The sequence below is a fragment of the Zophobas morio genome, unplaced genomic scaffold, assembly GCF_036711695.1.
Source record: "Zophobas morio isolate AGI-343-1 ecotype UQ-CSIRO unplaced genomic scaffold, CSIRO_AGI_Zmor_V1 ptg000006l, whole genome shotgun sequence".
Taxonomy (NCBI): Eukaryota; Metazoa; Arthropoda; class Insecta; order Coleoptera; family Tenebrionidae; genus Zophobas; species Zophobas morio.
This window is the reverse complement of record NW_026972111.1, coordinates 5,871,239-5,883,257: the sequence shown is the minus strand read 5'-3', so window position 1 is coordinate 5,883,257 and position 12,019 is coordinate 5,871,239. Positions and strand designations below refer to the sequence as shown.

General features: G+C 34.1%; 1 protein-coding gene across 1 annotated transcript; it reads right to left on the bottom strand.

Annotated features, from left to right (window-relative positions):
* Nucleotides 1-6,631: 6,631 nt before the first annotated feature.
* LOC135123771 (eukaryotic translation initiation factor 6-like) lies at nucleotides 6,632-8,000 on the bottom strand. Its single transcript, XM_064048649.1, has 5 exons — nucleotides 7,993-8,000; nucleotides 7,889-7,931; nucleotides 7,258-7,326; nucleotides 6,846-7,022; nucleotides 6,632-6,791 (listed from the first exon to the last, which is right to left on the bottom strand). The coding sequence occupies exons 1-5, from the start codon at nucleotides 7,998-8,000 to the stop codon at nucleotides 6,651-6,653; spliced, it is 438 nt and encodes a 145-aa protein (XP_063904719.1). The 3' UTR covers nucleotides 6,632-6,650.
* Nucleotides 8,001-12,019: the final 4,019 nt, after the last annotated feature.

Here is a 12,019-nt window from a genome sequence, read left to right as displayed (position 1 = left end):
ACGATACAATGAAGTTCTTGTTTCAGTTGACTTCGTAGTTAACCTATGTTGACTGGGTTCTTCTATTCGGTGATTTTCTTCTATGTTCCCAACCACGTGATCATTCGTTTCTGTAGACGTTGTTAACTTTTGATGATTGTGCTGTTTTAACTGTTGGCTATTCTTGAAGCTTCTAACAGCAGACACTTCTGGTATCGTGCCATATGTCGAAGATGGATGTCTCATAGTGTTGTGTTTATGAGAAAAATCAGTTAAGAGCCTAACTAAATCAATGTTGCTGCTTTTGAGGTCGTTGACCTCTTGCCTAAGTTTCTCTACCTCAGCAACTAATGGAGCTGTAGCTCTTAAAATCGAATCATTTACTACATTGAAAAAGTTACCATTGTTTAAAAAAGCGGTGATATCCGGGACTACAGGGCTTTCTTGCTCAATTCCATGCTGATCACAAATCATTTCGTTATCAGACAACACAGTGCATTTCTTGTTTCTTTTTTGCATCACTTGCAAACAACTTTTGTGATACATCACATCACACTTCACGCAACGGATAAATGCATGCACAACTTCAATTTTGCATTTATTACATTGTTTATTCACTATTTGAGTAGGATCGCTTCCTAACCCAACTTTGCTGACAGACGCCATCTTGAAAGGCAATGTCATATTAAAAAACAAATTACCTACTCGTTTCGATGTAAGGTACCTTATATAAGTTAACAACATACATCTATTTAGTTATTATAGGTAAAATTCTAATACGGAATTTGTTCTTGAAGTAAGTCGTAAATTGTAAATAGCTATAAATTCGGAAATAATTCTTTTTAAAAGATACAAGTCAAAAATGTATTAGGGATGATTGTCAAGAAACATTCCAATTCTGTTTCAAATTTGCAAGCATTTTATGTCAAAAGCTGATTTTTGTAAACGTTCCAGTAATAAATTTCGAAGCAAAATCCACCTAAACAGATTTTGCTTCGAAATTTTAATTTTCATATTACTTTTACAACATTTTAATTTAAAAAATTAAAAATGTATCTATTATTTGTGATTATTGATGTAGAAATATTGTTTCTACAAATAAGAATACTACAAAAAATTGTGAACTCTTTTACTGGTATGCAGCGTTATAAATCTTGTTCACTAAAACTTTAGAGAAAATAAGTTCAATCATTCCCGAGAAAAAATTAAAGAAAAATGTTACTGTTTAGTAAAAAATTAAATTATTTGTTTATCGAACAACAAATCTATTTGAAATTTAAATTTGTAAAATTTCGAATCTAATAATTTGAAAATATTTGTAACATCTATAACAACAGAAAAAGAGTTGCACAAATTACAGTTGCTTTTTTTTTAATTTCAGATTCATCAAAATTGTTAAGTCTCTTTTTTATTTATTTCACATTATTCTTATTGTTCTGCGCGTGAAGTTGAATACGATTTCTTTCCCAACCCCAAACCTAACGCTGAAAAGCAAAACAGCAAGGAAGTACGTAAAAACGGATAACGGTACTGTATCGATTTCTGCTTGGACATGCGGCAAATCAGCACTGAATCTAAACTATGTTTCGCTTCGCCCAAGTGCGACATGCGGCAAATCTGCACCAAACAGTAGAGGCGAAAATCCCTCGGACGCGATCTGGATATGCGGCAAACCAGTTCTAAGGTGACGATAAGGTCAACTACTACACCTTTCGAAACCGTAGATAGTTGTAGTTATATCCATAATTTATTATATTTAAAATAATTTGTGATTGCATTAATTGTCGTCTTGCGCGGGCATAACAGACTTCGGTCTCTGCCCGAGCGCTTCATTTTAATAATAATAATAATAATAATAATATTTGAAGAAACATCGTATGAGCTTTAGACGTATTGCCTTGGAATCGCACGTCAGCATGGCACTTGTCAAAGCATTTACTGTGTTGTCTAGTTCTGTCATTTAGATTTTTCGATTTATCGTTTTCGATGTATTGAAATGAGTGTGGCGCAAGCTATATTACTGAACAAGCAGCAATTGTGAGTGAAAATTTACTTGAATTAATTTTGGCTGTCATTTCAACTTATAATAGTTTAAAATGTTTAAAATACATGGTGGTATGAGCACGAGCAGAGCTGTAAAAATTTTACTGGCAGCCAGTAACATTTTTTACAGGCCATAGTCAGTTAAGTGACATTTTCATGTTGAATACAGTGACTTGGTAAATTGATGTTTACAAGTGAGGAACAAGTAAATCAAATTTAAAATGAAACTCACACCCAAAATTAGTCTTTTAAATGATTGAGCCATACTCCAACCTAGATCTGACAAGTGCAATAAACAAGGTTTTAAGGGTTTGTGTTTTATTAAACTCTTTGCTGTTTCGGTAAATGAATCCTAAAATTTTATAGGCTTTTGAACTCATATTTCCAAGGTGCGGTACAAACGTTAGAGCAGAATCAAACAATATTCCTAGATCTAATGCAGAGATTTCTCGTCGCAATGTTTCTTTATTTATGCTATATTGAAAATAAATTGGGGACAATTTCCGGGTATACGTTACCAATAAACATTTGATGGTATTCAAAAATAAACGATTAAGCAGACACCATTGATAAACATTATCAAGGTCATTTTGGGGAGCAATGCAATCATCAAGGGATTTGATAACTCTGCAGATCTTGAAATCATCAGCAAACAATAAGTTACCTGCTGAGACAACCTCCGGACGAAGAACGATATTTTTTATATTTATATTATAATAGCCACTCTGTATTGATACTGATACGCACAATTTACACTGATCACTGTAAAACGGTATAATATCTATAAGTTTTTAAATTTTCGATTGGGAGCCACTTTGACAGAGAGAACTATCAATTTCTACGAATCAGAATTCTTAAACTTGACTTAAATGTCGCCTCATTTTACCCCTAAAGCCCAAAAAACAGCTTACGCTCAGCAGTTTTCCAAAATTTACGTTGTGGATTGGACAGACAGGAATGGCCTGGATTTTAGTTCAGAAGGTACTGGTTTTGAAGGGCTGAAAAATATAATTCTAGCGGTTTTTGGTGGAATTTAGCGGAGGATCTGATGCAAAATTGGCAAAAATTTTTGTGACGTGAGTTGTACCATGGACGAATGAACATTTATTATATTCTTTTCTCCATGGTTTGTATCCAGTCAGGTGAAAACTGGTGACTTTTGATCACTTTTCATCGACAGTAAAATTTAATCTGTCAAATTGTCGAATAACCATACAGAGGAGACACAAAAATCTTCGGGCCAGGAAAAAGTAGTGTATGATTAATCATTTTGTTTATTTTTCCAAGCTAACTAATCCATCCAAGAATTAACTGGCCTGGATTATGTCGTTGTTATTTCCAATTGTTATTCGTAAAGCCTGTGTCCACATTTCACGGCGGTCGGAGTGATACATGAATCCATTATATGAACGTCTTGTTTGAAATGCTTGCGGCCATACACACTCATCTCATAACGCGATTTACCATTACCCTGCATAGTATTATCTTTATTTGCTCTTTTGATTTAGGTACCACCAAAGGTTTTTCTCTGAAGCACTTGTGTAGTTGCGTGTTTGAATTTTGCCGGATGGCATAGACTACTCTGTTGTTTCCATGATCAATCTTACACTACTTGTCGATCACACTAACAATACTAACCCTTAGATGATCAGTGGACTCACTGGTTTTATATACTACCACAAATCTAACATTGACATCATGTTGCACAATGTTGGTAAAAAAACTTGAAGTTATGAAAGAGGAGAGGGAATTTAGCAGCGAGAATTTAGAGTATTGACAGATGAGTACAAAAAAGAGCTGTTTTCAAGCCACATCGTCAAGAAGAGTTATTTTTCTATGGTCAAAAACAAAGTTTGGAATTTTTATCCTTGTGATGTTTACTTTTACCATTACTTTAGCGATTATTATATGCATACTAATTTAAATAATATACAACGTTGCTAAAAAGTATGGAGTTGAATTTCTCATGAACGGTTAATTGTTTACATGTGGAGTTGTTCCGTCTATTTCAGATTGTGTAGCGTTTCATTCGTTGCTGATGTGTTTAATTGGTTCCATAAATTCAGAAGGTGTGTTGAAAAACCAACACTTTTATTGGAATTCATTTCTCATATGAAGTTGAAAAACTACCTGACAAAAAGTTCTACAAGTTTTATGGTGTCGTACAGACATCACATTATAAATTAACATTATACAAATTTGTACAATTTATTTTACAGCTGCACGTAGTGGCGCAACTCAATGTCGTGGATTGTTAGTTACACCCATTATTTGTACGCGGTGAAATCTTATTGTTGCACTGTGTTTGGAACTTGAACACTACTGTCTTTCGTCTTTTGTCGATTTTATTAAAAAGGTCATTCCGAAACTACCTGATGATTGTTGAACGTTTATGTACTCGTATTTTAGGAAATGTCCTATCCAACAAATAAGGTAAGTAAATCCTACTTAAATTTTATAAAATACAATATTTCTATGCCGTGACGTCAGCATTTGTTACTCTGTTGTACGTTTGTGTTACCATGTTGACATTTTGTTCACCTTTACCACGACTTTTGTAATTATTTATTACGTGATTATATATTTTTTAGGTACATAAAAGTGCTGTTTTGATCGCCGCCGTCGTTCAAAATGAAGTCGATACCCTTAAATATTTCTCAAATTGCACAGATTGGTACAAAATCGACAATCTAGAAGACGGTAATTCTCTCTTACAAATTGGCATTATCCACCAAAAGTGGGTATATTTCTCTCTCTTTCTCTATTCAATAACGATAAATCATGCTTTAATTAATTTTAGGAAAGAAGTTTGTGACTATTTACTGTCACTACCCGACTTTCCATTGGATCATGAGAACAACGACCACCTGACAGCGTTGGCTCTAGCGTTACGCGGAAAGGGCGAATTCTGTGACCACATTTCCTACGAACTGATTAAAAGAGGAGCGTCTGTGCCATCTGTTAACACCGTTTCGTTTAAAGATGGCTTCACACTTCTGCACCACGCTTTGGAGAAATCTTTAGTCAAAGTGTCAAAACTTCTAATGGAGCTGGGTTACGACGTAAACGCGTTAACCAGCAGCCAAATGTCACCGCTGTGGTGTTGTCTAGATGCCAATTACATAGATGAAATCGAAGCAGAGTTAGTGGCAGCTTTGTTCTATTACGGCGCTGACCCGACAATAGGTACCATTTACGGTTACAGTACTTTTGAATTTGCGGTAAAATTTAGTTCGTTTCCTGTAGAAGAAGCGTTGTTTTACTACACTTTCGATCAGTACACTTGCGTAGATATCGATTTCGAGGTACTGTTAACACTGGCTAACAAAAGATCGCCGTTTTTTCACGAAACAGTTCAACGGACAAACAACGTCATTTTGGGAAACTCGCCCATGACCCAATACTACCCTCTATTTTTAATCGATGTCGAGTATTTAGATGTTTTGATACAAAAATGTGGCTACGCAATAGCCCAAGTTTTCGCCCAGGTTAAATTCACAATTTACGAAATGTCCAGTTTTTATGAACCCACGTTTCTTCGGAATTTAGATTTTCTTCTTGGAAGTGACTTGCGTCACGACACCATCAATTTCATCGTCATGTTTACTGACATATTTTATAGTTATTTTTTAATGGCTGTCAATCATGGCGAATCTATGATTGTTGAAAATGTGTATTATTTGTTGTCGTACGGTTTGAGGCTAAACGAGTTGCATTTGAAGGCTTTTTATGACCGGTACGGGTGTGGAGAATTACTGAAAATAGCATTACATATGGATATAGAAAAAACCGACAGCAAGCAATATAGTAACAATTCTTTGTTGGTTTTTTTATATGATGTTAACATGACTTTGGAAAAGTATTTGCAGGATTCGAGTCCGTACTACCCTCCTCAGAATCTATGCGAACTGTTGCCTTATTTTGTGCATTCGAAGTTACATTTACTATGTCAACATGAAGGGATTGTAAATGCAGATGTGTGGCTCAGTCGACCGACGGTTCCGTTGTTGGTCGAACTGGCTCGGAACGTTTTTCGTAGTTATTTCATCGAGACGTTTAATATCAGAAGCGCCAAACAGTTTTATGCACTCATTAATGGACTTCCTGTAAGTCCTGTACATAAGAAAATAATTACCTATGAAACGGAGCTGTATTAACATTGTAATATTTCAATGATTCGGACTGACGTCACATTATTTTCAAATATTTGTAATTAGAACTATGATTTTAACTATTTTGTGTACTTAATTGTTCAAATTCCACGTCTTCCAACTTGTAAAGTATTTTGATACAAATATAGCAGTTTTCAATTTATTTTTGTTTTATTTCGGAAACGCCAAATATTATATCATCCCAGTTACATTGCAATGGACTAAAGAAGTCATGTTAAGTCAATCCGGCCTTAAACGATGGACGACTGTGTATGGAAACGTAGGTCTTCCCTTTTCGACTGTCTGTCGGATGTGACGATTTTGTTATCAATCAAATTAAAGTTTGTTGCTTTGTAATAATAATAATAATAATTTATTTCCAACAGGAAAATCCAATTACAGGAAATACAAAATTAAATAAATAAATATACGAAAATCATCACAAGGAAACTATGTACATATATTGTAGTCTCTTCATTAACAGCGTCCTGGTAACCTGAACGCCTTTTCGATAGCCAAAAATTCTCTTGATGTTGTTTTGATTCCTGCATATGCAATAGTATCATTTGCCGCTATCCCTGCTGCTACGCCTTTGTTACCATAATTGACCGTTCCAGGCTACAAATAAAAGTATAGTGTAATTATTTATTCAGAAAAATGTCTTCCGCTTACGATTAGAGGTAACCCTGGTAGTGACGATAAATCTTCCAAATCAGTTTGACTGATATCGACGTGCACTAACCCTCCATTATTATTCAAAACACAGTATGAACCAACGAGAGGATTATTAGCTATCACATGACGAAAAACTTCAACTTGTAACGTATCTTCGATAATTTCTTCGCTTTCCTGTAAAACAAAATCCATTCATAATATACACATTGCACGCTTCGTAATCGAATGGTAAACCACTGTAACTGTGTACAATCCACTGGTTATTCCATTACATTAAACCCAACTAAAATGTGACGAAATCTCGTAAACGTAGGAAACGAGTTCTCGTTCATAACATTTTCCTATCCGTGAGAAATGAATAAAGTCGTTCCTGTTACACAATATATTTTATTTAAAAAGTATCACGTACCTTGTCCAATTCTGGATGCACCAGGGCAACCTGATCATTACATACAACCACGTTTCCTAATGCTGATAACTAGAGAGCGGATTTTATGAAATTTGCATATCCGTTATTTTTTGCATATAAGCCTAGATATTTAATATGTGAACGAATCATACTAATTAAAAATGAATACAGCTATAAAAAAATTGCATATTTGCATATATTTGCCTTCTGCTGCATATTTCACGGAACGGGTGCATATTTTGCATTTTTATCGATTTTTGTGCTAATTTGAAAAAAAAAATTATTGTCATTCTATCGGCATTTATATAGAAAAACGAAATTTTATGAATCATATTGCAAATATTGTCCTGAGCTTCAAATAACTAGAAAAGGTTTGGGTTTTATGGTAGTTTGGAGACACCACTGGGTGTTAAGCCATGCTTCCAGGTAAATTCGCTCCCTAATTACTTTTGGAAATATCCTTAATTCCCAATATTTTGTTCGTTAGTTAAGTGTATTAATCGTACGTTTAGTGGTGGTCAAAGGGACCTTATACTATGATTTTTCATCGTGAGTTTGTATTGAAAGCATTTAAAGGGATACAGGTGTATCAATATGTCGAAGATAACTGAAATTAATTTAAGGATTAAACCTTTTCCTGAACTTCTTCAAGAACGAAGTGTGTTTTATCGCGCCTGCCCTAAACCGGTAAGTATTTTTACATCTGTGGACGTAGTATGCAGTTTTTCTATTTACAAATACATTTACTTTAGAATCACCGGAAAAACTTTTTGTTAGAATATTTCGAAAAATGTCTCAAAATAAATTGTTACCAAAATAGTAATTAAATAGTGGATTACTACTATTTTTTAATTTGATCTGTTTATATTTATTTTTTAGTATATATTATCTTTAAAAACGTGATTTATGTGTTAGTGAGATGTAATTAAACACTTTGCAATGCGATTTATGTATTTTTTGTAATAAAACGTAGGCTCGGGAAACCTGTTTTTGAATTGAAATAAATTTACTTCGCTTATTAAGTTTTTTTTTAATTTTTGGAGCATATGCAACTGCATATCTCTGCATATATTAAGAAAGTTACTGCATATTTGCATAAATTTGGTGCATATCATATGATCATATTTCTCAAAATTTTGCTGCATATTTTCCGCTCTCTACTGATAACCTTTCTTCTATTTTTTTAATTTGGATGGACTCCAGTATTTTGTGTCTAATGTGGGTCTAATCCTGTGTTGTAAATCGCTTCAGGTACAAGAAGACCATGATTGTTTCCCACGCACATTCGACCTATTACTCTACACCCGCTTAAGGAAGTTCTTATCACAGGGTTTTCAGGCAGATCGCCTTGAACAGTCCTGTAACAATTTTGATTCGAATTAGAAATAGAAAGTTTCAGAGTCATCTTACTCTGTTTATGTTTTAACAATGTATTTAATTCTCTTGAATTAGGTTATATCGGAAAATGGTAGATTAAACATCGCGGGAGAGAAATGCATGATTTTTGGATTTTGGAACAAAATCGCTAAACTCATTCAAGATTTATATTATAACGAATTTAACAATGATAGAGCCCTTTAAAAATGTGGAATTTAAATCCTCGCGAAATGCTAGAAATACAAAGCGCAAATTATTACAAGAGCAACCCGAAAAAGAAAGCCAACTTCTGCAACTTTATGTAAAAAAGAAATCATGGAGATTATAAAATACTATGATGAAGAGGCACCATGTGGATTACAAAGAAAATTTTACCATATTGCTTCATTTGAATTAACTTGGCGCAAAAGATAAGGTTCTCAATGTTTCTCAAAATATATATCTCGAGATATGTATTTTGGGTTGCACTAAAAGTTGGTTTCGTTATTATTATTATTATTGTTATTAAATGCAATTTTCCCAACGGGATAACCCACTTATACGGAAAGAAAAGAAAAGAAAGTGAAAAAGTTATTAAATTGGACTTGTCAGAAGAAAAGACAAAATTTTAGTTTGTAGATTATTAATAAAGATATAATACTAGAAATACACTAAACACCATATTCAGCAGTAACACAAGCAGCAAAGATCATAGTCCTTGGATATTTTGTTGTACACTGTGCACATAGCAACAATAGGAGATTTTTGAAGTAAATTACGAGTACTCTTACAAGAGGGACAATAAAATAGTTTGTGTTGGGGAACATTAAATTGCGCGCTTTACCATTACCCTGCATAGTATAATCTTTATCTGCTCTTTTGATATACCACCAAAGGATTTGTGACGTAATTCTTTCTATAAAGGGCTCGTGTAAGGTTATGGCCAACTAACCCAGTCAGAAAGGTATGGGTTCACAACGATCTGCTCAAAAAAATATACCTGGACGCCACGAATTTATCACAACCTTACACGTTTGGTCACCCTTTACATAGTTCCCACCTAAATTCGAAAGCAAAATCTCTAGGCCAACACAAAGGACTTATACCAAATAAGACAACATAGACTAGCTTAAGATATAATATAATTACGGTAATAATTCGACAGAATACGAATACCCGATAAAATAATTATAATAAACTCAATCTTCTAAGTTAAAGTGTTAAACGTTTCAAACTGGTTAATACTAGATTATCTCGGAAAATCACAACTTCAAAAAAAAACTAAAGAAAAATTATAGATTGAGACAACATTACGACTTGGTGATTTTCTCCTTCTTCGGGCTGTTCCTCCTTTAGGGACCTCGTGTAGTGGCGGGGCGATTTCTGGACGTTGACTTGGGTAAGTGGAAGGTATTCCCTTTTCCTCTAACTACGTACTCCCTAAATCCTTGTCTTACAGGGAATTACCGGGACTCAACAGCATGGAATTCTGGATGGCAACCCTGCTTCGGTCGCGAAACACGTACTCCAAAAAAGCCTGTTATTTCAAGAATTGAATATTAATTAGTTTGTTGAATGGGTGTTTCACGTAACTTTTAAATATCGCAGATGTTGCAAGCACATTTAATATTAATATAAGACCGAAACTATTATATAGAAATCATTCTAGCGATTCCCTGGGAAAAATAAATATGTATTTTTACCTTTGATGGCGTGTAGGCTGCTTGATATTCGAGAAGACACCTTTTATTTCAAATCCGGCATTTCACCGCGTGCGTTTCTTTCTATTTCAACCAAAGAAAAGGAATGCACCTAGCTTGCAAAATTATACATCCAGCACCGCGCTCTGGAAATGGGCTGTATTCGAAAATTCCCCTAACACTTGGAATTTTGAATTATTATTCTTGCAAAACTTAAAAAGGTGTCACTCGAATGACTGGTAAAATTATACTGACTGCGACCCTCTTATCTTTCCCGTTTCTTTTCAGAGCTGGATCAGAAAAACTTGGCTATTGATAACAAAGTGAATTTTTAAAGTGGACGGCAAACAGCGAAAATTTAGAGAAATTATTTAATATTAATTGTTGATCTCTATTCGCATATGTCTGTATTTCGGATTTAAGCAGTTCTATGGAACACTGTCTCTGGAGTAAAAAGTAGCTGTTACAGTTTGTCTCTGAAGCACTTGTATAGTTGCGTGTAGGAATTATCAATTATGTCGGATGGCATCATAGACTGCTCTGTTATCTCCATGATAAATATTACACTACTTGTCGATCACACCAAAAATACTAACCCTTAGATGATCAGTGGAATCACTGGTTTTATACACTACCGCAAATCTAACATTGACATCATGTTGCATAAAGTTGGCAAAAAAACTTGAAGTTATAAAAGAGGAGAGGGAATTTAGCAACAGAATTTAGTGTATTGACAGATGAGTTCAAAAAACAGCTGTTTTCAAGTCGCACCGTCAAGAATAGTTATTTTTCTGTGGTCAAAAACAAAGTTTGTAATTTTTATCCTTGTGATGTTTATTTTTTCCATTACTTTAGCGATTATTATATGCATACAAATTTAAATTATATACAGCGTTGCTAAAAACTATGGAGTTGAATTTCTTGTAAACGGTTAGTTTTTACATGTGGACACTGAATTGCTCTATTTCAGGGTTTCATTTAATTGATTTAATTGGTTGCATACCTGTAGAATGTGTGTTGATAAACCAAAACTTTTATTGGAATTCATTTCTCATACGAAGTTAAAAAAACTAACTGACAAAAAGTTCTAGTTTTATGGTGTCGTACAGACATCACGTTAAATTAACGTTACACAAATTTGTACAGTTTGTTTTACAGCTGCATGTAGTGGCGCAAGTCAGTATTGTGGATTGTTACACCTTTTACACCTTTCGTACGCGGTGAAATGTTATTGTCTTTGGTCTTTTATTGATTTTATTTAAAAAAACACCCCGAAACTACTTGATGATTGTTGAACGTTTATGTACTCGTATTTGAGGAATGTCCTCTCCAACAAATAAGGTAAGTGAAATCCTACTTAAATTTTATAAAATACCATATTTCTATGCCGTGACGTCAGCATTCTTATGATGCTACTACTTTTCATAAAAAAAATAAAACTCAATTCTGTAGTCCCACAAAATTTGTTACTCTGTACGTTTATTGTCTTTGCCATTTCTATTGAAACACCACCTGTTGATTTTCCTTAAAATTTAGCAATTGGTAAGAGCTTTCGGTTGATTGACAACGGCTTTTAATTAGAAAATTGTGTGAATATGAACGTTGCCAAGTTTACAATTAACAAGTGGTGTTTCAATAGAAATGACAAAGACTATATGTTGCTATGTTGACATTTTGTTCACTTTTACCACGACTTTTGTGATTAT